Source organism: Antennarius striatus, chromosome 14 (genome assembly GCF_040054535.1).
Source record: "Antennarius striatus isolate MH-2024 chromosome 14, ASM4005453v1, whole genome shotgun sequence".
Classification (NCBI taxonomy): domain Eukaryota; kingdom Metazoa; phylum Chordata; class Actinopteri; order Lophiiformes; family Antennariidae; genus Antennarius; species Antennarius striatus.
The window spans coordinates 2,204,885-2,232,795 of NC_090789.1; the positions used below are offsets into that span (position 1 = coordinate 2,204,885).

General features: G+C 43.0%; 1 protein-coding gene across 2 annotated transcripts; it reads left to right on the forward strand.

Moving 5' to 3' along the window:
- Positions 1-1,121: 1,121 nt before the first annotated feature.
- On the forward strand, positions 1,122-26,470 carry kmt2ba (lysine (K)-specific methyltransferase 2Ba). 2 transcript variants are annotated; one of them, XM_068333826.1, is made up of 36 exons: positions 1,122-1,482; positions 6,078-7,596; positions 7,762-7,937; positions 8,078-8,164; positions 8,331-8,487; positions 11,184-11,460; positions 11,574-11,635; positions 11,759-12,004; positions 12,122-12,231; positions 14,311-14,967; positions 15,415-15,528; positions 15,671-15,817; positions 15,934-16,026; positions 16,148-16,265; positions 16,374-16,487; positions 16,624-16,814; positions 16,979-17,080; positions 17,176-17,286; positions 17,370-17,446; positions 17,617-17,798; positions 17,974-18,059; positions 18,438-18,572; positions 18,716-18,874; positions 18,958-19,075; positions 19,172-19,250; positions 19,346-19,506; positions 19,588-19,746; positions 19,826-22,145; positions 22,282-22,404; positions 22,485-22,597; positions 22,750-22,875; positions 23,027-23,279; positions 23,373-23,483; positions 23,589-23,672; positions 23,772-23,901; positions 23,994-26,470. In XM_068333826.1, exons 1-36 carry the CDS (start codon positions 1,180-1,182, stop codon positions 24,267-24,269), a joined length of 9,276 nt encoding a protein of 3,091 aa, XP_068189927.1. In that variant the 5' UTR covers positions 1,122-1,179; the 3' UTR covers positions 24,270-26,470. The 2 variants fall into 2 exon arrangements, with proteins under 2 accessions (XP_068189927.1, XP_068189928.1); XM_068333827.1 differs by having other exon boundaries at positions 14,863-14,967; positions 23,994-26,468.
- Positions 26,471-27,911: the final 1,441 nt, after the last annotated feature.

The window sequence follows — 27,911 nt, forward strand, 5'->3', positions numbered from 1 at the left end:
TTTTCATAGCACAGCCACAGAATGACAAAACCACAGTCATTCATTGATCATCACAGTTATTGAATTTAGTCAGTTCATATACAGTATACGTTTTCAGTGGTGGGAGGAAACCCATGCAGACGCCACAGCCAGTAGTGGATGGACAGTTGTAAGGTTGTTTTAGTGCTAAAGATAAAAGAATCTACTTTTTAAAAAGAGTCCTTTATCTTAAAAGAATCTTACAAGATTCTTTTAAATATAGAATATTTTATAGTACAGACACTATAAAAAGTGTCAGATTCTTTTATCTTAAAAGGAATCTTTTAAGATATAAGAAGTGCTGTCGTTTTTTAAACATTTATTAGCTTGTTCATTTCACAATACATTAGAATGTCAAGCAAAATGAAAATGCATTAATAAAAATACCATATTGAGACAAAATCAGCAACCTAATCCCTCCAGACATTAAAAAAAAGATAAACATTCCTCTCCTGCTCTTTTTTAAAAAGATATTCATGCATTTAAATCTTTTCAAAGGTTCATTGTTAATGTACATGTAGTGCTGGTAGTAATTCCATAAATGAGCCCTGTGGAGGTTTGCAGGAACGATATTGCACTTGCGTTTTTAATAAATTACCACCACTCATCTGGATATAGAAACCTGTAAAAATATTGTTGTCAAGAACTCTGCTTGAATTAATTTTGTAATTCATTATTTTCTGTACATAACCAAATAGTTTAGGCATGAACTCCATTCTGCTATTCTGCTTACTTAGGTTATAATTCCAACTCATTTTTTGCTAAATTTAACTTTTAATTCCAGGATAATGTGCGGCTACTTTGACTTATATAACTTATGAGACTGTTATTAGTTTATAATTTTTAAAAACATTTTTAATCATTTTTAAAAATTAATTGTTAATTATAGCATTAATTAATAATGTTAATCATAATGTCAGCTGATTTTCAAAATTTAAATTTCATAATAAAGACTGAATCAATTTGCATGCCAGATCTACATCAAAGACATCGCCCAGCGCATCGGAGGAGGGCCGCCCTGCCAAAGAGAAGTTCGTTTTCCCATGATGCAATTGATGTTCCTTTCTATCTCGCGCCTTCGCGTCGGCGCAGTCCATCTTTCTTCCCACTTCGCTGTTGTCGCCCTTTACCAGCGCGCTGTTCCAATTGTAGTAGTAAATAATGGCGGCATCAGGCGGTGGATTATCTCCTCCCGCTACCGTCGCGGCTCTAAGCCCTCAAGGTGCCGCCAAGGCTCGTTTCCCTGGTCGTCCATGCAACGTTCGCAGCAGGCTGCGGTCGGAGAAACGTACCAGACGCGGAAGGTTGGGCTCCAACGACGGGGAATTGGCTGCTGGAGGGCCCAGGCCCGTAAACATCGGCCTTGCGTTGAGCGAGGATCCGTCCCTGCTGCGGCTGCTCGCGGTGGCAGAGAAGCACAGTCGGCAGAGAGATGTCGGCTTCGATTCCAGCAACAGTGAAGAGGTGAACAAGCTAATTTTTCGTTAGCATGCCAGTTGGGTACCTTTATAATGACTCTTGAGATTGGTTTGTTGAAAATATGTTAATTTTAAATAATTTGCTTATTAAAGTTAAATTGAAGTATTCAAGCTAACGTTGTTAGCGGCAAATTAGCTTACAAACACTACCCCCAAATGTGAACCGTAGCTAGTGGTTGTCCTGCAGGATGTGCTTCAGATGGGTAAATATTTTCTGGTCGATTGCCTCCGCTGATGTTACTCGTTCTTTGTCCTTTTTTCACAATCGCTATGTCAATGCTGTATGTTCAAATAGGTCATGACAAAATTTAAAGACAAATCCGCATTCGTGCCATTGAGTTCGAATGCATTGCAAGAGTACAAGGCGGAAACTTGGCGGTATGATAACAATCGTGGATGTGCAGTGTTTTGGACAGCAGACTTCTTCAGCTTTTTCGTCCCATGACACATTTGCTTGAGTAGAATTTCACATGTGGTGCCAACATATCAAGTCCTCTGATCTTGTTGATTTAAACGTTGCTGCTGAGAACTTGTGGATCACACACTCTTTGTTGGAGCTGTCAGCTGACTGCCCGGCGGTTTAAACATGGGGTACGACGAGGAGGGAAACGGAAACGCTGTGATGACGATGTAATATAAAAGCCCGTTTTTGGACAAACATACCGAAAACCTTGTTGTTCTTTTTAATCATCCTCAATCCTAACACCGTATTTGTTGATAAACAAACACCACCGGGGGCGCTGCTAGGCCGGAAGCTCTTCTAGGGAACAGGTTCCCATTATTTAAGTCACAATTTTTCTGGAGTATCTTCTTTATTAATTAAGTTCTAAAAGTTCCTTTTATAAATATACAATAAATCTAAATAAATACTGGTCTCAATATGCCACTAAAATGATAGATGTGAAAAGATACCCTGTACATTTACCAGACCTGTGTTATTTTTAAAACTAATGGCCTGAAGCTGTCCCAAAGTTAGTATCTCATTGTCATCTTGCCATGACTCTGCAAGAAATTAAATCCTTAATGACCTAGGAATATTTTAAAAGTTGGCTTAATTGGAAGATGAAAAGAAACATGTTTCCTCTTTGTTCCCATCATTTCATCATCATTCAGTCCTGATCCTTTCATGTCGGTACATGGATTTTGTTTGTACAGCAGTGTCCTAGCTACAACATGCACAATAATGCTTATGGATAAATGTATTGTTGGGACCTAGATAGGAAGTTGTACACCTCGGAGCTATGTTGCTTTGACATTGTTGAATACAGAAAAAATTAATCCTGTTTGTATTCATTTAAATCAGTCCACTGCCAAATATACAAGGTTGCAAAGACTCAAATAAGAAATGGGTCATGCAACGGTACATGATGCTTTTAGTGATGTGTGATGCTTGCATCAGGTGCGTCTCACTTTCAACAGTCAGTGTTTACATCACTGTTGGGCCATCTGTTTTTTCGTTATGTCAGAATACTATCTATAAAAAATTCTTTGATGGATTTTAATGAAATTTTGCAGAGAGGTGACCTTTACAATAGAAGTGATTTGATTTTGAGTCAGACCAGTATCAAGGTGCTTATTAAGGATCTCTTTTTTGAAGTCCTGGAGGTGGTGTGTACACTCAAGGTCCATAAAGTATAAGAAAGAATGAACAAACATTAAACTTTTTACTTGAATTTATAAGGCCTGTTGGGTTTTACGATTCTTCTTGAATTGTACAGTTGCTGAGAACAATTACATTGCTTGCCTAGGCTTTTACACAGATGACTACCAGTATTAACTGTAAAGCATATTGGCTGTGACAGGCTTGAAATTAAGTCTTTCAGAATGACATCACTGAGAGCATCCAGACGCACTGTGAATGAAATCCTAACAGAACAGGGATGTTACCTTTTGTGACAATTGTTAAACATTGAAGTAAAGTTAACAAACTGAAGCAGTGTTTTACGTAGGCCAACTTTATTAGGTTTGGTTATGGTGCAGAAAGTAAAGATTCTGGTTCCCATTCTGTGGTTCTGTGGTTGTAGTTCTTGATGGTTCTTAATTCCGGTTCTTTTGGGGGCAAGTTTCAATCATATGCATGATCCACAAAAGAAGAATGTATTTAAAATTTTTATGAAAGCTGTTGTCTTCCTTCATTATGAATGACTCATTTATGTATTGACAACAACTGATTAGAATTGCTCATATTCTAACTAACACAACCCAGACCAAACATAATCTAGAGTTACCATTAAGTAGGTTAGGATGGTGAGTAGCCAGCAGCATGCTAGCTAGTTCAGCTATACTCTTATGTTGGCTTACCTAAATGTCAAGTGTGTCATCATTTGAGAAGAGAAGATGCCTTTTCATCACATGGTTGTCACTTTCCTGTGGCACTTTTCAAACTGCTTATCAAACATTTTTCCTTTTACTGCTGAGGTGTATGAAGTGTCGCAGTGTGTGATCACAGTAAATTGGCTAGTATTGCTAGCAACCTGCATCCGTTGGAGCACAGCACACTCATTAATTTGTGCACAGTGACAGTGCTTAGTCATGTTATTTGCATGTCCTTCCTTGTGCAAAAGTTTGTCACAGGTTGGGCATTTTTCCTTGTGACCTAATGAACCACTTGTTGTGTCCTGGCTTGAAGTAACCCTCTAACCTGTGAAGAGCAAAATTTAAAATAAACTAAACCAGAGTTTACGGTACAGTGCGCCCTCGCGCATTCGCGCAGTAAGGCTCGCGACTTCACCTCATCGCGGATTTTTGGAAGGCAGTCACGTGATATCGTACGCGCATTCTATTGGCTGTCGTCATCCGGAAGTACACTCAGTTCCGTGAGTCTCGGACTTGCGTGAGACACACAAGTGCTTTAAACAGTCGATAACAGTGTGGGATAAGGTGGTTTAATGTCCGTATGGGGAGTGTTCATAAACATTTAAATTACTGTAAATAATAAGATAGTTTGTTGCTCTATCGCGGAATTCATTACTGTAATTGCGTGTGGTTCCTGGAACGCATTAACCGCAAAGAACGAGGGCGCACTGTACTTTGAGAAGTAGTGTGACTTAGTGAGTAAGTGTACACTGACTGTGAAACTATAATAATAAAGCCAGCTGTGTCTCTGTAATAGCTAAATAAGTAACTCTGGTATTTAATTAAATCTGGAGCTACCCATGAAAATTTAGTTAGGAAATATTTTTGAGCTTGTTTTCCATTATTCAGCAAAATTGAGAAGCCAACAGGTGAAGGCTGCTCCACCAGCCTCCACTTCTGGAGACGTGTGTGTCTGATGCTGATTGTTCGTAAACCGATTTCTCTACCTGTAGTCTCCTTTTAGTCACATCTGGCATATTGTTGATAATGATTGGATACATTTTTGCATCTAATGATATTATTTTCCAGAACAGGAGGGTTTAATGTCTGACAGCAGACTTCACTGATGCAATCCCTTCAGAGAGCACTGTAACAACAGAATCACTTGGCCCACGCTGAAGCTTCTTGGTTGTTGCTAAGGTTGACTACCACATTTCAGTTTCATCCTGTGGATTGCTTGTGAATAGTTCTTTAGGGAGTTCATTTTGTCATTACTTTTGAATGATAAGATGGATATGAGTGATTGCAATTGAAGTTTGTAAGTGTGCCGTTTGGTGAACAAGTGTGCTTGTGATCTGCTGCGCCTGAGGTGGACAGATGCCTTAATGAGAGGATAATGGAAGCTGACTGCTCCAGCACTTGTAGTGTACTCTAGTGATTGGTTTCAATTGTATAATTACTGTACTTGTGATTCACCTACAGGTGGCACAGTGTTTTTACTCCTCCTGCGGTTTAGGGGAGAGGTTATATTGCTATATGTCTAACAGAAAATCAGAGGCGTACAGATAGATGGTGCACAGGTAGAGGTAACCTGAGTAATATCTTTACGTGGCTCACAGGCGGAAACCAAAAGGATTTATTTGGTACAACAGCATGATTCTGATGCAACATTAGAGTAAGAGTATGAGAGCAGTACTGATGCTGAAACATCTTGTCAACAGAGTTGGTCTAGTGCTAGGCTATGGAGCTTTAAATATTGACACACAAAAAATGTGTAATTTCTGTTGACATAAATCTAATTTTTTATTTTGATAATATATTTGTAGAAAAAAACCAAAGGATAAAAGTTTAACACAACAATTTTACTTTCAATTTATATACCTTAGCTTCTACCCTTCATTACCACAGTTTTGATGATGGTACAGCTTAGCAATACTTCTGTGAAAAGTATTTTTAGTATTGTTATCGCTGTTATTATTGCTGCTACTTATTATCCTGACTATCATTTTGTTATTTGATGTGATTTATTAGCAGTTGTATATTAATAGATAGATAGATAGATACTTTAATAATCCCGGAGGAAATTGCATAATAGTTATTGTCTGTTAACTGTCATGTCTTTTATTTTTATAGAGGTTCTTTTCTACTTGACAAACTAAGTTGCATCATAACAGTGATGCATGTTTTCTGTAGCCTATGGTTTACAGCTTCATGTAGGGCTTCATTTCAATATTTCCAAATTTAAAATTATTCTCATTTGAATGTTGTGGTTTTTGTTTTCTCTAGGAGGATGATTTCACCGGATTTGGGACCGCGAGAGTCCACCCTCAGAAAATGCCAATCACTCTTCCTCAATCACCGTCACCCAGCCAAGCAAAGTCCCCCCAAGCTTCAGAAAATTTGCCGGAAGCTAAACCACTCATTGGCAAAATTATGCCCAAGACCTCAAAATCATCTCTTATAGGGAAAATTGTGCCACGGATCCCTAAAGACAGTCAGGATACAGATAGTCCCCAAAAAGATAATGAAATAGCAGTAGCAACAAGATTAAATCGCAAGCAGTTAGCTCTCAGCGCAAAAGTAAAAAATGCAGCTGGACAGGAATCGGGTAGAAGAAGTCTAAAACCAGCCGTTATTGTGAAATCAGGAAATTTAACAGACTCTGATTGCGTGGAAAACCAAACAGCCGCAGTCTCAGCTGATGGCACCGAGCAATCAACCCTAGTGAGCACTCTGATTGCCGGCAAAGGTGGAAGAAAAGCTTCCAAAGTAAAAGAGGAAGGTAAAGCGTCAGAAAACTCTGACAGAGACCAATCCCGACCTCAGAGATCTGTGAAACGCATGAGGGGATTTCGTATTGGGAACAACAGATGCACGTCTCAAACTGTTACACTGTCATTTACATCTTTTCACAAAAGGCAAAGAAAGAGAACGAGTAAAAGCATGGGTGCTTCTCCTGAGCCTGGAACCGAGGCCTGTATGCAAAGTGAAGCGGAGCCAGCAGTATCTGTCAGTCTTAAAGACACAAAGCCGTCTGGAAGAAGAATTCGTAGAGCACGCAAGTCTTTGTTTGGGATGAGGCGAAAGATATCCAAAAATCTCTCCAATATTAATCATCCAAAAATCAGTCGTCGCACCAAACGTGTTTTTTACACCTATGTGCCAGAGCCTGTTCCCCAGTCTCTGACACCAGATGAGAACGAACACCCCCCGCAAGGTGAAAACATCCCGCCGTCGATCGGTGAGCCCAGCTCGATTTCCGAAAGTCAGCAGAGCTCAAACAACTCCTCCACACCCGTAGTGAGTGCAAGGTCGTCCCGTGTTATTAAAGTCCCAAAGAGGTTCTTGGATGAGGAAATGGTTCCCTTTCCAAAGGGCTCTCTGTCCATGTGGCTGAAAAGTCAAATGAGAGAAGACGGAAAGCCAAGTGCATCGTGCCAAGAGTCGAGCTATGATGACAACTCCGTGCAATCAGACAGTGAATTAATGTCTGTGGATGACAACCAATCGTCAGTGAAAAGGTTCTCACCAAAGCCTGTGCCAGGCTCCGGCCACCTTGAGATCTACAAGAATCTGAAGAAACTCACCCTGAAACTGGCAGAGAAGAAGAAAGATGAGCCTGCCATCGGGGGGGATCATACATACCAAGGAGATAGTTTGACCTCTCAATTCAAGAAGAGACGGAGGTCAAAGCTCATGATGGAGGAGATGGACTCTCCTGGTGTCGTCAGGAAACTCGCCGTGGTGGTGGACACTGACGCGGAAGCCCCCTGCCATGTTCCATCAGGGGATAAAGACAATAAAGGTAAGAATGGTTCCTTCTGCTATATATGTTTATGAAGATCGTGATACTTAATTCTACCCACAATATTTATTTTTATCATTTATTCAAATGGTCAGTTAAGGTTTGAATGTGTTTCAACACAGTTGTGCATCGTCTCTTCAGAGTTGTGTTATTACGTTGGTACAGATGAAGCTGGAGTCAAGTCCGGGGATAGCAATGAGCCACTGGAAGCTGGCGAAGTTGGCGGACCGAGTCATCGAGTTGGTTTCAGTGGAGTCAATAAGACGATGCTCCACTTACTGAAGAAAGCCAAAGTCCAGTTGATCAAAATTGATCAACAGAAGCAGCTAAAATTGTCTCAGGTAAGAGTCTGAGATCAGATCTGTAGAAGAGTGTTATGGTTGGATTGCTGTAGGAGGCTGGTAATTAAAGTGTAGTTACACAGTCATGCTGGAACACCTCTTGCATCAAGCCTCATTATTCTCCTTGTCTGGACCAATAGCTGGGCTCCAGAGAGTCTCGAATGCCAGTGACTGGAAGGAGGAGGAGGAGGAGAGTTGGCATGGCTCCCAAAGATGGAAGTCCCCAGGTAATGATTTCAAGTTGATGGTGTGTGAAGTCATAGCAGCAGCATTACATATGTTGAATCACACTTGGTTTGAAGGGTTAGGGATTTAGGGATTCTTGTCGCATCAGTTTTTAGAATCAAACAGCTCCACATTTATCAGTGTGTATTTACGTGTGGTCGTGTGCAGGAGCAGCCTCTAGGAGGTCCGAGGATCAAACACGTCTGCCGGGCGGCAGCGGTGGCGTTGGGGCAGCCCCGTGCCATGGTGCCAGATGATATTCCCAGACTCAGCGCCCTGCCACTTCACGAGAGAGAAGGCATCACCTTTTCTCCCGCTGTAGAAGGTACAGTGTGTCCATGTGTGTGTGGTTTAAAAGATGCAGAATTTTTCTTCTTTGTATTTACTAGAGAAGGGTGAGCACAGGTGCGATGTAACATTTCACATCCAGAGTTTTTACTTTTTTTTAAAAAAACATGTTCCAAAAGGAAATGAACTTATTTTCAGATTATATGCATTCTTCATTCTAAATTTTGTTTGCATTGTTTGGAAAGTCAGACAAATAAGCCAGTAAATACATACATCAAGGTTGTGTTGTTACTGGTTCATTATGACATGAAAGAAGCAAATCGTGTGACTTTTATTCAACATTTAAGTAATTTTTGTTCTGGATTTTGGTGAAAAACTCCAGAAACTTGTGCACATCACAACAGGAAGTGCTTTGGTACAGGACATCAGAAGATTCTGACAAATGAATAAGCATCTTCAAAAATGCTTTTAGAATTGTGTTTTACTGACAAAAGTCTTGGTTGTGTTTCTATTCCTTGCTTTGTAGTATTTCCAGAATGTTGCAGTTTACTATACAAACAAACTACTGTTGGGACGTTGGATTGTGTAAACAGGAGATTATTAAATTTACCAGAATATCTGTAGCAAACACTGTTTCTGCTGTTAGATACCACAGTGACCCATATTGGCCAAATGAGGGTTTAAGCAGAAATTAAAATGTTGATGCAGTACATCCATCCCATTGCGGTGGTTACATTGGTTGTATTATGTTATTAGATGTGATTTTGTAAATAAGCAGTGGGGTGTTAAAAGGTCTTTAAATTGTGAAACACAAACCTTCACAGAGAATTTCAGAAGCTTGCATCCCTGCAGCATCTGCAGGTGTAGTTTGTACAGCATCAACTGTTGATGCTACTGTTGTGTTGGAGTTTCTACCATTGTGGAATAAATGGATTGACAGCGAATTAAATTATTATTAATTCTGGACATAATGAAGGTTTCAGGTGGGTTAACTGTTTTCTCTTGCACTTTCTCCAAAATGTTTGCTATGTTTCCCTAGACTTGCTTTAGTATCTGAGAGTTTTGTTGGGCAAAGATGCTTGTGTATTAAAAAAAAAAAAGCTAAGATATTTTTCAAACTAGTGCCGTTCTAAATACACAATCTAAAAAACCTGAATCTTTTGTAAAACAGCTTTTTCTTTTTTTTTAAGCTTCAGGCAAACACACCCTGCAGAGCAAAAAAAAAATACTAAAATTGCATTGTTAGTTCAATGTAGTTGTAACTAAGATATTTGCCAGCAAAAATATCTTTTGTCACACACAGATTAGCCACCGCTGTTGGAAAGCTATACCCAACACTGGTCGAGTGAGCATCACTCAGTATGAGGTGAGGAAGTGCCATTTGACAAATAAACACATTAGCGTAGTTTAGAAAACCAGATCCTCACACAAGCTCCATTACTCAGTTCAAAAAGGCAAACGCCCTGTTTACACCTGGCATTACCCTCCAGTGTGTGAGATCCATCATCCGTCTGAGGCCTCATGTGAACACGGCTGAGACTCAGAGAGGCTGCATTAGTGATCCCAACATCCTGCATTTGATCACATTCTTTTTGCAGTATTTACATTCTTTTTGCAGTATTCCTAATTTCCATTTGTTGACTGTAATAAACTAACAAAGGAAAACAGCAAATGTATTTACACATTTAGTTAATGCTGATTTCGCTGTAGAAGAGATATTACCACACGTTTTAAAAACTAGCCTGATGTTATTTTTTGAGTCAACAGAAACAATACATTTCATTTTTTTCAAGCATTCATACCTTCTTGTAAAGCCTATAATAAATCCAAATCATGAAGTTCTTTCTTTCCTTTTGAAAAGTGTCAGTTTTGTCACTGTTTCTTAGAACGACATGTCTGCTACTTCATTTCCTGTGTGTCTTATCCCTGAAAAAGCATTTTTGGAAGTGAAATACACTGAACTGTGTAGATTGTTGTTTTGTTACCTTTGGAAAATATCTCAAGACTCCCTCAAGAAATGTGCATTTTTAAAATAGCTGAAGTAGTAGAACCTCAGTTGCTGCTTCTAAATTCAGCAAAAGTTATGCGTTAAGCTGTTCCATTGTATAAAAGAACACTTTTTCCATTTCTTCTGGTGATGTAGAGTTCGATTTACACATAGAGCTGGGAAAAGAGCTCCAATCACAAATGACTTGATGTGGGTAGGCAAATTATATTTCCGGCTGTGAGCTGCTCTTAGAGCTGTTCACCTGGGATTGGATCACCCAAGATGAGCGTTAATGCCAGGTGAAAACAGCCTCAAAGTTGTTGTCGTTGATTCATGCCAGCTGGCGTTAAATTACCATCACAAGGGGTTGCAAAAAAAAAGTTTTCAAGGAGTGAACTTTCAAATCTATTTTGAGTTTTGTAACTCAAGATTGCCAGGCAGGAGGATTTCCACCAGCAGTGTATTTACCAGTCAGATCACCGAGCTTCATTTTAGTGGCTTGTAATTTCCCATCACTGCTGGCCTCTAGAGCTGTGCACAATAGAGACTTGCTGGACAAGACGAACCAGTTAGTACTTCTTAATGCACCTTTAATCACTGCAGTTAAACCTCTCATGTGTCCAGCAGACTGAAGTTCTGCCATCCAGAAATATCACCGTACATCACATGCACTCAATGATGTGACTGAATTAGACTGAATGTTGTTTGTAGCTCTTTTACCAATCCTCCTTGTCTCTTGCCTCCAGACGTGGCGGATGAAGATGATGATGACGACGTCAAAGATGAGGGCGGGGCTCAGTGGGTTGTCTCTCAGGAACACATCCAGCAGAGGAGGGGGGGCAGGGGAAGGCGCCGCAGGTTCAAAAAACGGAAGGTCCTGAGTCAGTACAGGCTCGGGGGAGTCCGTTCTCGGCGCTGCGGACGCTGCAAAGCCTGTCAGGTGCAGGAGGACTGCGCAAAGTGTATCCACTGCCTGGATAAGCCCAAGTTCGGCGGCCCCAACACCAAAAGGCAGTGCTGCATGTGAGTTGAACTAAAGGCAAATTCAGAATGATGAGATTTTTGAGATGGGAGGGTGAATAGGTTGATTTTATTGTGCAGGAATTTTAAGTTTGTTTCGTTTTTTCTTGCCACAGATACAGGAGGTGTGAGCGGATTGAGAAAGCGAAGATTGATCGCATATTGAATCCACTGAAAGGTATGTCTCTAAAGACGTGGTGGTCCTGCTCTGCCATTCTCTCTCAAATAAAGGAATGAAAGAAATAACAAATCAGATGGCTGACTTGCCAGTAAAGTTAATGACGAGGGTCGTTTTTCTCAGTCCAGGCGAGGCGACCGTCGGGCTCTCTGTCTGGCAGTAAAGACACGAGCTGGAACTTCGGAGGAGTCGGCAGGACATCATCCATGATGGTGTCAGAAGACAGGAAACAGTCCCTGCGTAACATCACTCCACGGTCCTACAGCAGCCTGCTGAAGTCTGAGTCCGAAGAAGAGGAGGGGGAGGAATATCTGGATAAGGCAGCAAAATTAGCAATCAAGCAAAGTTTAGCTGTTGCGAGAAACCAGGGTAAGAAACTTGGTTCTTTTTAGTCAACACTTAATTTCTTTATTAAGGATGTGTCAGGTTGTAGTGTGCCCTCTGGTGGAAGAAAATGATGTTTAAGATCTCTATTTAATTTTGGAGGTCTGACTCCTCAAGCTGAAGAATTGCAGCTCGACCACAATCCAGCCGAGGTGCTGAAGCACCGCCGGGCGTTCTCCAGAATCACAGGGACGCGACCCCGAGCGTACAAGGTAAAAAATGTCTGTCAGGTTTCCCTCCTCACCCTCCAGTATGCCTGCTAATACAACCTGGGTCAAGTTGCATCCTTGGAAATGAAAGTAATTTTTTAATGTCATTTATTTTTCTTAAACTGATTCAAAAAAGGGTGTTTCTGTAAAGTTTAGGAATATAAAAACACCTTTAAAATATATTTCTGAAGCAGATTTGTCCCTTTAAAACACAGATTGATAATATTTCCATGCAGTACTTTGCCCAGGTCTGCATTTCTCTGTCACTTTTTTTCTTCTAATTTTAATTTGATCACCTGCTGGAATGAATGATCCCAATAACATCTTCCTTATTTATCTTGGCTAATCATCTGTCCTGAGTTTCCTCCTCACAACACCCTGCATGTGTTTAATGATTTTATGCTACGCTTTATGAATTCCATTTGAACCGAGCTACTTTTGTTACAGAATGAAACTCATTCATTATTAGTAATATTATTTTTGAACATTTTTTAAAATTTGGTAGAAGCACAACGTAAATTAGCCCAATCCAGATCTTTATCACTGTATGTAAAAGAATTGGGGATCATAACATCCACAGTCCAGCATTATGCATACATGATTTCCTGCTATGCAATCAGAAATGAGTTCAGTCAAGTTAAGTATTCGTATCGCAGCTGTGGGTCAGCTTAAACCTGGTGGAAACACTGTGATTTGACCGGATAAATATTCTCTAGTGGAGACAGTCGATTCAGTCAGTTCATGAGAACATGAACGTTTTTGATCATCAGTAGAGCCAATCAATTACCCAGCTGTCTAACGGCACTAATTTCAGTGTTGAAAGGACTCTTGCATGGTTTTATGGCCTGAGCTTAAGTAAATCAGATATCTTGGCTGCCTAAATTATCTCACTTCTGCTTATTTGAATTTGCAAACATCATCTGTGATCGTCTACTTGTAAAACTCTCTCTGCTCTATCCTGAAGGAATTGGCTGGTATTGCTGTCGCGCATGACTCTTGCACATTCTTTATAAATCTGATTTGCTTGAATCATCTGCCATCCTCTATTTTTATGTAGAGAATCTGCTTCCAAATGTTATCTCTTCGTCTGTGTTTACTCACAGATTGACGATTAAATAAAGTTATCCTGTGGGAAAATCTTAAAATGTGACATCATGATCTGAGATGAGGGCGCTGTCCTGTTCCTTATTGATGATTGATCATTGGTTTGTGTTGCCACAAGACACTCCATTATCGTCGTCCTCGCAAAACAAGCAACAAATGAAGCCGTCAAGGGAATAAAGAAGAACCAAGCTAATAAAATCAGGAACATGTGGTCCACATACGTGACATTTCAAACAAAGCAGCATGCAGCTTTTTCTGGTTTCACCCATTTCATGGATGGCTTTCTGTTTTGTTGGATGTTGATTTGGCCACAGTGCCTCCTACTGTGTAGCGCAATTCAATGACATCTTGAAGAGAAGAGATCATCAGAATCTAATATGGATGTGATAGAAACCAGCATGTTTTTGGGTTGGATCTTTTTATTTAAAGTTTTTCCCGCTGTTTGGAAGCGTAGGAGACTTGATATATAAAAGGTTTAAACTCTCTTTACAGAATTTGTATTCTAGGATTCTCTCAGCAATAATGCATAGCATTAGCACACTGCATGTTGCACAAAGATATTAGACAATGCCCTCTTTCTTTGCTGCAGCAGACTCTGTGAACGTTTTCCTGCATCGGTCTCATGTCCAGATGTAGTGAAAAGTGTAGTTATAATTGATGATTATCGTATTGCTGTTATTTTTAGCTCTTACAGTGTGCTTAAGAAGTAATGTAATGTAGATTATCTTTCCTGAACTGGAGACGTGCGTATTTGACCCACACTTGAGCTCTGCTGCAGAATGCAGTTGCTAAATTGTCTTTACTTTTCCACATTTCTTATTCTTAGCTAACAAATTTCTGTCCAAGTCCTGAGTTCTCCTTCCTTTTTCTGTCACTTTGGCTGCTGCCGGTCGCCGTCTTTGCATGTCAGTAGTATCAGTGAAACTTTAAAAAGAAATCTGTCGTGCTGGTTGGCTTAGGCAGTTCCCTCCTCCACAGGAACAGGAGAACACGGAGGAGATGAACACCAGAGAAACTTTACCAGAAACCAGCCCATCCTGGAGTCCAATACTGAAGCTGCAGCCACAAATACATTTATATCGTCTGCCCGATTCCGTCCTGCAGTCTCCTTTGTATTTGCCGTTGCAGACAGACCCATGTTGGCGTCGGTGCATTGAGACTCCACATTCATTCACAGCACAGATTCCTCAAGAACCTGTAGCGCATCCAGCTTCTCCGCTTTCACCAGATCCACAGAAATTACTGCAGTTACGTTTGCACCGTTTGCCCCAGTCTGTGGTGCAATCCACCTTGCATTTCCACAACTATGTATCGTCACAACGTCAGAACCCAGATGTTTTGACCAAGACACACACAGCTAACAGAACTAAAACGCTGCAGGCGTTTCCTCAGACGGTCAGCACGCACCTAGACTTACAGGAGGACAAACGAGGGGACCGGCATGAAGAGGAGGACAAGGACCGGACTGTAGGAGGGACAGTGCTGCAGCACTTGTCAGGAACTGACCCACACTATCTCCTTCATTCTCAGAATCCTGCAGAGTGTGCATCAGGGAACACCCTGACGGGGTTAACTAACGGATTTCCCCAAAAGGGCCTGTTGCAGAACAAATACAAGATCCGCGTGGACTTCAAGGTGAGTACTGATATTACGTTTACAAAAACCTTCATGACAAGAGTTACTAGAGACTGAAACATCTTCTAACTTCAATGTTAAAAGCCGAAAAAGTTACTAGTTGTACTTTTTTGACCAGACCTGAATAGCTCTGAAATTAAAGGATGATAAAAATGTCTGGTTTCAACGCGGCGTACATTTGCACTGTAATTAAACCCCTGTGCTTTATTATGTTTGGTCTTATTTTCAGATTTTTAGAATAGGAACTTCTTAGCAAAAATAGATCTCCTGGTTTCAAAGTGTGACATTTGTTTGTGCTAAATAAATCATCCCCATCCTGCCTTTCTGCCAGAACTTGACTGTTTATGTTAAAGCTGCTTGTTTTCACAGTTCACACTGAATCTAGAAATACTGACACAATTCCACTCCTTTCTTCTTACTCTCTTGATCACGTCTCATGTCTACCAGGAGGACTGTGCCGTACAGAATGTTTGGCTCATGGGTGGCCTCAGTGTCCTCACATCTGTCCCGACCACACCACAACCTGTCTGCCTGCTCTGTGCCAGCAAAGGACGGCATGAAGTAAGTCTTCACCCCCGGCTGGGTCATCTGTCAACGTTTGGAAAGTGTTGCCAACAATACCAGTGCTGTTTGTGAAGCCATGTCTGCTAAACTTTGCTGCCCTGCAGTTGGGACTAAACTTGACTCTTTTTGTCTCCATCAGATGATATTTTGCCAGATCTGCTGCGAGCCTTTCCACAGTTTTTGCCTTTTACCGGAGGAACGCCCGATGGAGAAGAGCAAAGAGAACTGGTGCTGCAGGCGCTGCAAATTCTGTCACGTGTGTGGCCGTCGGAGCAAGAGCACGAAGGTACAACAAAATTATATGGCATGGCCGAATAAAGGCACATCTTGTATCCCGTCTTCAGACGTTAAACAGTAGACTTTCGGACCTTGACGCTTAAATCTGCCCTTTTTTCTTTCTAGCCTGTGTTGCAGTGCAGGAGGTGCCAAAACTCCTTCCACCCTGCCTGCTTGGGACCAACGTACCCCAAACCTATGAACTGCAGCATCCCCTGGGTAATGATTTATTAGCTTTGAAATATTTAACAATCTCATTGATTATCAAATTTTCATACATTTCTGTTCATAAATTAAGATCCGTGAACCCTCTTAACACTCATTTTTACTGTTTGCTTAGGTGTGCATGACCTGCATTCGCTGTAAAAGCTGCGGTGTGACTCCTGGAAAGACTTGGGACCTGGACTGGAACTACGAGCAAGACCTGTGTCCCGACTGTGCCGTTCTCCACAGCAAAGGTGAGACCTGATGGTTGCTCTTAAAGGTGACAGTGAAGTGTGTATGTTTCTATTTTAAAGTGTGACACTAAAAACAGATGATTCACACAAGATGTTTATTTACTTCAGGCAATTTCTGCACCGTCTGCAACAAGTGTTACGATGACAACAAGCAACACACGCAGATGATCCGATGCTCTGTGTGCAGCCACTGGATTCATTACAAATGTGGAGGACTGTCAGGTGAGCAGCAGCAACAAGAAAAAATCCTGCTTTTAGTTCAGTGTTTTCCATCTAGAATTATGCTGCGTGGAAGAAAATCTAGTGATTTATTGTGTAGTGTGTGTCACACATCTAATCTTAAGCCACATCATTACAGATGAGCTGTTTGGGTTGCTGTCACACCAAAAGGAAGAAGTGTCTTTCACCTGTCAGCCCTGCAGCCAGAACCAAGCTGAACACTGCAGCTTGAAGGAGGAGCTGCAGACCCGGCTGGTCGCCGGGCTGGAGGAGGTGCTCGATGACCTCCTGTCAGACCGCGCCACACAGGACCTCCTCGTCTGTGAAGTGGTGAGCGCCCCTCACCAGTCATTGAACAGAAATCCACAATGCAGTTTTATTTTTTACTTCAGTTTTTTCAGAATCAATGTAATTTCAAATAGTCGCATTTTTTCTGTTATAGTTGCCTTCAACACATAATTGAATTTCTCCTCTTAACTCTTGTTGTGTTTCAGTGTCAAGAAACAAACAACACACACTTTTTAAGGGAGCAGCAACCCGTCTGTGATCTACAAGCCATGGAAAGAAAGTTGAAATCAGGCGGATACACATCAATAGTGAGTAAATTCCCCCACTCTCAGCAAAAAAAAAAAAAAAAAATAGGTACATGTATAAAAATGCGTGATTTCACATGTGTACTTTAATTTTACAGAAAGCCTTCCATGCTGATGTCGGCTGTGTGATGAGGAAGCGGCTGGAGGAGGAGGAGCTTCTCCCCGAGGACCAGAGACTGACCACTCAGGCTAAGGACCGTTACGTCAACGTAAGCGTCACCCCAAGGCCGCCGCCAACATTTACCTATAAAGAGAGTTAATAACACGTCTTTCTCTTAAACGTCTCTCACAGCTGATTGGTCAGGTCTTCAGTTGGTTTCCTGCTCGCCATCTGAAAAAGTGGAACTTTTTTGCAGAGGAATTTCCAAGGTAAATTTATGACAGCACATCTAATTAAAACAATATTCCAGTATGAATACTCATTCATTATAGAACGTCCGTCTCGTGGACTGCAGGTTGAAAACTTGACAATCAAGTGTCTGGTGGATGGACAGTGTCTCATGTTTTCTCTGGCCCTCTGCTCTTATCCCTCTCTGCAGTGGTATGCTCCCTGAGGCCATCCTCCCACCATCTAAGGAGCACAGCTATGCACAGTGGCTGGAGAGGACATACCAACCCAGGGAGTTGGGGGGCCCACAGACGGGGAAAATCGACTCCATGTTATCCTCAGCCGCGACTCAGCAGTCTGGTGTATCACACAGCCCTGCTTTTTATTCACATGGTATGGAAACTACTGTAACCTGGTCCCTATCATAACATTTAAGCTTGGGGACGTGCAAAATCACTTTCAATATTAAAATAATAAAGGCTGTCTAACCACTGGACTTCTGTTATATTATTATTATGAATCCGTCTCAAATTTAACATGTTTATTTGCTCCTCTTTCTTCATGGCAGGTGTGATGAGCGACCTGGAAGCTAACAAGTCTGAGGATATGAGGCAGTGCTCTCTGTGCCAGCATTTTGGAGACTCCGCTCCACGAGTGAGTTTAGAGTTTGTCTTTTTTAGTTTGCAGAGCTGCAACAAAAATAGACCTTAATTATTCTTGAATCTGCGGAATATTCAATAATTTATTATCTGGAGGAGTTCAAGTGGCTGCTAATAACCATTAGTCCTAAACATCCAGCTGGTCAGCAGTTTGTGAAGCTGCTGAGCATTTGTTTCATAGAACCGCCTAAAGAATGACTCCATTAGTGAAATAACTGCAGATTATTTGACTGATGTTTTGTTATCCACCTTCAGTACTTCACATAGAAAGTAAAATGCAGAAAAGCGATGCATTCTACCCAGTCTTGCCTCATGGAAATGTAAAGATATTCCCTTTGTAATGTTTATTAACTGATGTGTTTCCATCCCATAGGACGCAGGTCGGCTGTTGTATCTGGGGCAGAACGACTGGGCCCATGTTAACTGCTGCCTCTGGTCTGCAGAGGTGTACGAGGAGAACGGTGCTCTATTGCAGGTGCACAGCGCTGTCTCCAGGGGGCGCCACCTGGTGAGCTATTATGAGGAAATAAACGTTGATGTAACTAGTGGCTAGAAGTTTATTTCTCTTTGTAGCTTTTAGTTTTAAAGGATCGATGTCAGTCACAAATCTGTTTTATGGTAACAAACACGTTTTTGTCCTTCGTTCACCAGCGCTGTGATCGCTGTGGGCAGTCGGGGGCCACCGTGGGCTGCTATCTTGCAAACTGCCAGAGCAATTTCCACTTTATGTGCGCTCGTGCGAAGAAGTGTGTGTTTCAGCAGGACAGGAAGGTGTACTGCTACAACCACAGGGACCTCGTCAATGCTAAGGTTTGGAGTTTTCCCTTTGTCTTCTGTTTAAAGCCCCAGACCTCTGATATCTGATCGTTTATGATTCCCGTATACCGTTCCAGGTAGTGGCCGGGAAAAGCTTTGAGGTCCGCCGACGGGTTTATGTGGACTTTGAGGGAATCAATCTCAGAAGAAAGTTCCTCACAGGCATAGAGCCAGAATCAATAAACATGACCATAGGTGAGAACATCCGTTGTTGCTTTCAGCTTCTTGATTAATATATAAGTAATATATAAGCTATTTGTAACACAGCTTCCCCTGTGTTTCCTCCCTCAGGCTCTCTGCAGATTCAGAAACTGGGTGTTTTATCAGAGCTCTCATCCAATGGGAGGATGCTCTATCCAGGCGGCTATCAGTAAGTGATCAGCGTCTTCATGTAGTTGCTCTTATTGTTCTCAAAGCAACAAACCTGGTTTGTTTATTGACGTGAACGTGTTCCTCTCTCTCCAGATGTTCTCGGTTGTACTGGAGCACTGTGGATCCACGCAGACGCTGTAAGTACACCTGTAAGGTGACAGAAGTGAGCACGCCCCTCCCCGGTGAAGAACAAGACCCACATTGGGACCAAGAAGAAAACCACACCATCATTCACAGTCCCAGTCACCACAGAGGTCAGCGTTAAACGTGATCGGAGCCCCAGATTCCTTTGTGAACTTCATGACATGTTAAAACTTCTACCTTTCCTTCTTCAGATATGGAGATGGCGGATTGTTTAAGCTCCTCATCCAGCCCAATAAAGTCCACGACGCCGTCCCCCAACTCAAAGCACAGCACGCCCGGATCCAAAAGTCCTGGTTACACACAGACCAGGAAGCCAGCAGGAGGATCGTCTCGTCCGCTTCCATCTCCAGGTAAGAAATATTGGAAAGTCCTTTTTGAATAATTATATATTTGAATCCAAGTTACATTTTAGTTCTATGATGCTTTCAGGGACGGCTCATCCCAAATCCCACCACATCCTGACGCTGAGGGACCTGGAGGACACCCGTCGGCCTCGAAGGCTTTCATCGAGAAGCCGCCGCAGTTCCTCGCCGACGGACAGCGACCCATCGGCGCCAATGACCCTCCGCTCCGGGGGTGTGGTCAACTCCAGATGCGGGCTCTTCGGCTCCCCTCCGAGATCGTCGAACTTGGGGTCGACCTCGCCTCTCCTGTCACGACAGAACTCGGCGTCGCCGGTGTGGAGCTCCCCGCCGAGATCCAATTCCAGCATTTCTGCAGGCCTGTCGCCTCGACAAGGAGCCGTCACACATTCCCCCCGGGGGAGACTCAACTTTAAAATCACCACCCCAGTTTCTGCAGAGGTTCCCCAAGACTTTTTAGCGTCGTCCGAAGCGGAAGATGCGGCCGTGGCCACAACCAACGGGATCTCGCTGGCTCCCGACAACCTGGAGGAGGAGGTGGCTCACCTCATGGCCCAGGAGCTGCCCTACACCGTGTTCGACACCGACACGGAGGTGGCGGTGGCCTCCATGCTGAACGCCAAGCTGGAGTTCGACGAGGCTCTGCTCAACGAGAACGTGGCGGTTCACTGCGGAGCGGCAGGCGCGAGAGGAGAGGCGGAAGGCGCGGGGCAGGACGTTGAAATGCGGGGAGACAGCCGGGAGAACGAAGACGAAGACTCGGGGCGTTACTTAAAATTCTCGCGTACGGTGGTGTGCGACGCGGCAAGCAGCTCGGACCCCACAGGCCAGCCCGCTTCAGCACCGTCCATCTCCCAGCTGGATGGAGCGGACGGCGGCTCGGAGAGCGACGAGTCGGTCGATGATGAAGCTGAGGACACGGATGAGGAAGATGGGGAGAGTCCAATTCACAGCAACGATACGACGCCTACTAAAAAGTTGACCGTCGCTCTAAAGAGGCTGGAGTCGATTTACCCCATGTCAGAGTCGAGACTTGAGCTCACAACGGCCGAATCAGAGTTTCAGGAAGACGTATCATCAAGTTACGCGAGCGGCGACATGTTGGTTCAGGAAGAAGTGGTCCAGCTGTGCTCTGAAGCGCCACCCCAGAACGAGCTTTATTTGGAATCCACTACTGAACAGTTTTTCACCGGCGAGGCTGGAATTTACCCGAACAATAACAACAACGTCGTCGAAGACAAAGACGACAGCAGCTCGTCGACGGACTCGTTCGACGTGTTTAAAGACGACCTGAACGACCCCGATTACTCACCGGAGACAGAAACCAAGAAGCCTCCCACGGCGTCGATGAAACACATCTTCGTCAGCGCCAAACGCCCGCCGATGCATTTCAAACGCTTTTCGCCGAAACCGTTCCTCTCGCAGCAGCACAACAAAGTCAAATTACAACCGATGCCTCAACCGGCGAAGTCGTCCTCTCCCGTTGCCGCCGCTTCCTGTGCGATCCCGCGCACCGTCACCTCCCCCATCGTGATCAACGGTCTGAACGCTCTTCCCATTCAGCCCGGCGCCACACGAGCCAGAGCCATCACCATCCGGATGGACAACTCCCGACCTGGAGGTCAGCACCCGCTGGTGATTCAGAATCAAGCTGCCGGCGCCGCCAGCTCCACCCCAACGGAAACCCCGAGCCCTCAAGTCCTGCTGGTCAACCGTCAAGGTCAAATCCTGATTAAAGACCCCAGATCAAACACGTATCAGTCACTCAATACCAACTCTCCTACCTACAGTAAAATAAGTCAGATTGCTAAGATTTTCCACAGCGGTAACGCTTTGCAACGCACGGTCCCTCGCGTCATCGTAAAACCTCGTCCGAGCACGTCTGCTGTCGCCAACGTCCCAACAGCTACAAACCACACGACGACGGCGTCGGAGAAGAAAATCATCGTCAGGGTTCTGCCTGCAAGCGGCGGCATCAATACCGCTCCGAGGATTCCCGTCAGCGTGCCGGACGCTCCTGAAGCATCTTTCTCCCGCATCGGACAAACCACAGCCCAGGCCATAATCGACAGGGCCATGGCTACGCACCGGGACACGCCCAGGGTGTTACCCATCATCCTCAGGAAAACTCAAAGGCCGATAGCCAGGCACAGAACGCCGAATCAGGACGCAGAGGACTCTGATCTGTCAACAGCTGCAAGTTTAGAGACTCCAGGTGTTTTCAGTAATGAAGCGAACGTTAAAGAACAACCGTCTCCAGCGTCGATGCGCCACCAAGTGAGGGTCAAGAGGGTGTCGTCACTGTCCGAAAGACTCCCCAGGAAGAAAACCAAGACGGATTTCCTCAGAGATACGGCCATCGAGGCGGATGACGCCAGTGAAGTCAGGTATTTACAGATGAATCTTTTCTTGTTCTCTCTTTGAGTCGACGTCCGACCTGTCGTCGGCATGTTTTCTTATAAATTCTCAGGAATAATTGCGTAACGTTAGTGAAATGTTTACTGTGTTGTTTTCTTCCGTCAGAGCGAGTGGCGTGAGAATGAAAGCCCCGACTATAAAGGACGTTCTCCACATGGACCAGGAGAACATTCCAGAAAGGCCTGAGCAGCTGAGGATCCCGGCTCCTCCGCTTCACACGCCGTCCAGGTTTGTACATCAGGAATGAATATTTGAAGTTTGAACTTTGAACCGCGATTCTTTGTAATAATCACTAACTACCATCTCAGACATCCTCGGGCTGAGAGCCCTCCCCCACACGGACGAAGCCAGCATCACCTTAAATCACACGTGTGGGTCAGTGCCCCCCATGGAGACCTCTCTGAATGGGGCCCTTATGCAGGTTTGTAAACTAAATGTTTACCCCATTATCTGCCCTTTCATTTTTCGCTCTAATAACGCGTTGATATGAAATGATTACCAAACCTGCAAGATAATTTTTAATTATTCGGCACTTTGATTTTTCAGTGAGACAAATTTGATTTGACTTTACAGGCTTTAGTTCCGAAGACGACATACCTGCACCCAAACACAGGAAGAGGACACACATGAACCAGCCACACCTGCGTTTTGAAATCACCAGCGATGACGGCTTCAGCGTGAAGGCTAACAGCATCGAGGGTAAGAAACTGCTTGAGGGATATTTAATATCCAAGCATAAATAAAATCTGGAAACCTTTCATCTCAGTTCCGCCGCCGGAGTACCGACGGTTGAGAAGAGCAACAAAACACACACGAAAAAAGTTTTTTCTTCCCCTCTGCTCTCCATCAGTTGCCTGGCGCGCGGTGATCGATGGCGTTCTGGAAGCTCGGACAGGTTTCCACATGAAACAGCTTCCCCTGGTCGGGATGAGCGGCCCCCGCATGCTGGGCGTCGTCCACGACGCGGTCATCTTCCTGCTGGAGCAGCTGCAGGGAGCAGCGAGCTGCAAACGCCACCGCTTCCGCTTCCATCGGTGCGACAACATCGAGGAAGAGCTTCCCATCAACCCGAGCGGCTGCGCTCGTACCGAAGTCTACACACGGTACGTAAATGATAACAATGAATAAAAATAAACCTCTCCTTCCATTTGTCGGATACACACCTGATCATTATTTTCTTTCTTTATTCTAACCAGGAAAGCAACGTTTGATATGTTTAACTTCCTGGCATCACAGCACAGAGAGCTCCCTGACATAGTGGGGACATTCGATGAAGAGGACGATGAGTTCCCATTGAAATCTTCCAGGTAAGAGGATTAAATATGTGCCGGTTTCTTCACCCTAACCTTCAAATCGTCACACAAAGAAAAGGATGTAACATAACCGCGTCGGTGTTGTCACCACCTTTACAGACGAGCCACCAGCAGCGAGCTTCCAATGGCGATGAGATTTAGACACCTGGAAAAAATCTCTAAAGAAGCAGTCGGAGTTTACAGGTGGGTAAAAAAAAAAAAAAGAAAGAAAAAAAGACAAGAATAATACTTCAAAATCCTTCCTGCGCACGGATTTCTGTCATTGCTGTGTGAACCTTCTAGGTCTGACATTCATGGTCGCGGCCTTTTCTGCAAGAGGAACATTGAGGCTGGGGAGATGGTGATCGAATACGCCGGCACCGTCATTCGCTCCGTCCTGACCGACAAGAGGGAGAAATACTACGACAGCAAGGTTACTAATTCTAAAACTTAAAAATAAAAGAACTGTAATGACAGTGCAGGTTGTGGTTGATGTGTGAATAACGTTTTATCGCCCTACATCAGGGCATCGGCTGCTACATGTTCCGCATCGACGACTTCGACGTGGTGGATGCGACGATGCAAGGCAACGCGGCCCGTTTCATCAACCACTCCTGCGAGCCCAACTGCTACTCGCGCGTCATCAACGTGGACGGCCGCAAGCACATCGTCATCTTCGCCCTGAGGAAGATCTACCGGGGCGAGGAGCTGACCTACGACTACAAGTTCCCCATCGAGGACGAGGACAACAAGCTGCACTGCAACTGCGGGACGAGACGCTGCCGCCGCTTCCTGAATTAGCAGACGTGACAAAACCAAAAGCCATCCTCTATAAACGCACTTGAATTTAGAAGGTGGACTTGAAGGAATTGATGAAGCAGCCATGTTGTGACATAGCCATAAGAGTGAGGTTGTTTCAGTGTGTGTGTGTGTGTCTGTGTGTGTCTGTGTGTGAGAGAGAGAGAAAGATTAACGCTTTTATGGGATTAAAGATCCATGAATTTTCAGTCTTAAGTAAATCAAACAAACTACAAGTAGTGTGATTTGTAGTTTTACCATTTCTCACTTTTACTTTGTCAAAATTTACCACCAGCGACAAATTTAAGTTTCCTGATAAACAAAGATCTGTTGTCATGGCGATGACAAAGACTCAGTGAAAACAAGAAAAGAAAAAGACATGGATAGCAGTTCATTGAGCACCTTACTTTGACGGGACTCGATCTAGCAGCACCGGTGTCACAGTAAAATGAAGACCATAAACTCTCGAGGCACCTCATGCCCGTTTTAGTGCAGCTATGTTTTAATTTCACTCTGTTTTAGGTGCTGGTGATGTTTTCAGACCGGGTTTAATCCAGTCAACCAAACCCACCTTTAGTTGAACTTTCTTGTTTTTATTTGAACGGCAGAAATGCTGTGATGTAAATGCTTTTACTGGTTCTCTCTGTTCTTTGGTCACATGTGCTGTTTGTGAATTTTACGGTCTATGAGGGAGTTTCTTTGAAGCGAGGTTCCAACAATATCGTGATCTTGCTCTGCACAGTCCCTTATAAGTCTTTGTATTTTTGTATATTTGAACAATAAATGTATATTCAAGGAGCTGATGGAAATAAATGTGTTTTAGCTTTGTGTTTGCAAGCGATGAAGATCCTAAATGTTTTTGCAGCTGTGTTGCATCCTGTTTTTGTTTTTTTTACCTCTTTCCCAGATTTTCTACCTCTGGTGTTATGAAGCAAAATTTCATTCACTTACAGTTTGAGAAAAAAAAAGGCTTCCTCATTTTGTTATCGTCCATTGCTTCTAATCCTTACAGCATCAATACTAAAAACACTGACATGCTATTTAGTTAAAAAAAAGTTAGTTCCCATGTTTTGTTCTAATTTCCTTCAGAAAGCTAAACTAACGGATATAATTGGGATCCTATTGTGGGATGAATTTGTGTTTTACAATAAACAGAATTCAAAACAGAAAAATTACTTTTATTGGCCCACGACGGATCCTTGTTTGTACAGACTTGTATAAAGAATTTCTAAAACCTGTTCAATATTTTTTTATCTACTTTTTTTTTTTTTAATTTATGTTAAATAAAAGCTTGAAATGTTCAGCAAATGATCTTCCTCTGGTTGATGTTTTTTCATAGAAATAATTGATTTTTAATGCAGTATAGAAAACCTTGACATAATACTACATAAATACATGAAATTTCACATTGTAGAATAATTCTGGAGACAAATTCTTTAAAAAAAAATACATTTCCCAATTTATATTCTTCAGGCGTTACTTGATGACAGTTATCCACTCTTGATATAATCTTCCTGAAATGTTTTTCATGTCTTGTCAAACTTTAATGAGTAGAATTTTTTTTGTCTTCTTGAAAATAAAAGCTTTTTTTTTTTACCAACAGAAAAAGAATGAAGGCTCATCTTCACATTAAAACGTGGATCAGGAGAATGAAAAACCATCAAAACACGGATGACAGCATCTCTTAAGGAGGACCATCCCTGGAAATGAAGAAGAATAATCTAGAATAATTTAAATGTAGACCCTTTGTTTTGACCTTCATTACATAATCCCGCCTTTAATGTTTTTCTATATTGTAGGAAATAACATAAATTAAGAAAAAACATCAAAAAAGAGGTGTCCAAAGTTGTGACTGATTGTGTAATCTGATTGTGTTAAAGCTTCACACTTCCACCTAAATGTTCTTGACCTTAAAAAAAATTCTGATTACATAACTGTGAAATCAAGAGCAGCGCTGAACCAGAACTTCCATTAGCCTCAGAGGTTTAATCCTCCAGTTCTGACATCACTCAAGGTCTGGCATTGCCTTCAGCCATATGGCCGTTTCCCAGATCTGGGTTTTGCATCTGACCTTCTCGCACTTGACTGGCTTGCTGAGTAAGACACCAAAAGATTTTTTCAGAGCTCTTAAGCAATTACAATAAAGAATTTTTGTTAACTATTACATTTTGTTTCCTCATCTGCATTTATTTCTGAAATATTGAACAGATTTTCTTCAGGAATGCAAAACAGCTACACCGGATATTTCAAATTTGTCTTACTGTGACCTTTTTAAACAATTTCTACACCTCCTCCTCCTCATTTAATGGGGTTGAATTATAAAAGTTTAGTCATTTTGCGTTCCTGAGATTTCTCCGTTCCGGTCGAGACACACGACAACGTTTCGGTAACTCCTTATCAGTTTTCTGTCGATGAGTGAGAAACGTGGAATGTTTCTCCCTGCAGCCCTGTGTTTACTGCTATCAAGCATGTCCACATTTAAAGAAGCCACAAAAACATAGAAACTGATGATATAACTGTTCAACCCAGAAGTAATGTCACGCTCTTGGAGACACTGGAATGCACATTTCTCTGTCCTAAAGCAAGATTTTGAGTTTCATTCTCCTGACTTTGAGAAACTTTGACCTGTAAAGACAAAAGTAAATATAAAAACTAAGAGCTGGGATTTCCTCCTGCGGTCTCAGAAGAGTCACCATGAAGTTTCTGGTATTCCTGACTTTGCTTGTAGCTTCATGTAGGCATGTTTTCTGCTGCATCCCAGGCGTTCCTTCTTCTCCTTGTGTCACGTCATGGTTTTATGTCGTGTTTCAGATGCTGAAGCTGACATCCCTTACAGAAATTTAAAAATGAAATTCACAAGAAATAAAACAGACCCCCTCTGCAGGTGAAACCTGACTGGGCAACACCTGTGTGTTAACGTTCAAACATTTTAACCACAGATATGCAGTCAGTCATATGCAGAAAAACATGTGACCCCTGTTAACGTTCACACCTCCACCTCCTGGGCAGAACAACACTGCTGCTGCTGAAGGCACCCAGCAGCGGATTGATGCAGCCAGACTGATCAGACACCCACCGATCAATAACTTCAATCTGGACAATGACATCATGCTGATCAAACTGAGCAGCCCCGCCTCCAACAGTCCGTGGCCCTGCCCTCTCGCTGCTCAGTGGCCAATGAGGACTGCCTGGTGAGTGGGTGGGGCAACATGTCCACCAATGGCAGAGAATAAAGGAAATAAATGCTCTGTTTAGGATTTAATGATGCAGTGTGCAACATTAGAGGAAGTGGATGGTGACATTAGAGATTATTTTATTTATTGACTACTTAAATCAATTATCTTCTTCTTTTCTTTTTGGCTTTTCCCTGTAGGGGTTGCCACAGCGAATCAGTGTCCTCCATCTAACCCTGTCTTCTGCATCCTCTTCTCTCACACCAACTACCTTCATGTCCTCCTTCACTACATCCATAAACCTCCTCTTTGGTCTTCCTCTAGGCCTCCTGCCTGGCAGTTCAAAACTCAGCATCCTTCTACCAATATATTCACTATCTCTCCTCTGGACATGTCCAAACCATCTCAGTCTGGCCTCTCTGACTTTATCTCCAGAACCTCTAACATGTGCTGTCCCTCTGATGTACTCATT

Bases quoted from the DNA above. Each gene is read 5' to 3' on its own strand.
- kmt2ba (XM_068333826.1), top strand. From the start codon at position 1,180: ATGGCGGCATCAGGCGGTGGATTATCTCCTCCCGCTACCGTCGCGGCT. The intron at 8,165-8,330 runs GTAATGATTTCA...GGTCGTGTGCAG, and splicing joins CCAAAGATGGAAGTCCCCAG to GAGCAGCCTCTAGGAGGTCC. The intron at 8,488-11,183 runs GTACAGTGTGTC...TCTTGCCTCCAG, and splicing joins CTTTTCTCCCGCTGTAGAAG to ACGTGGCGGATGAAGATGAT.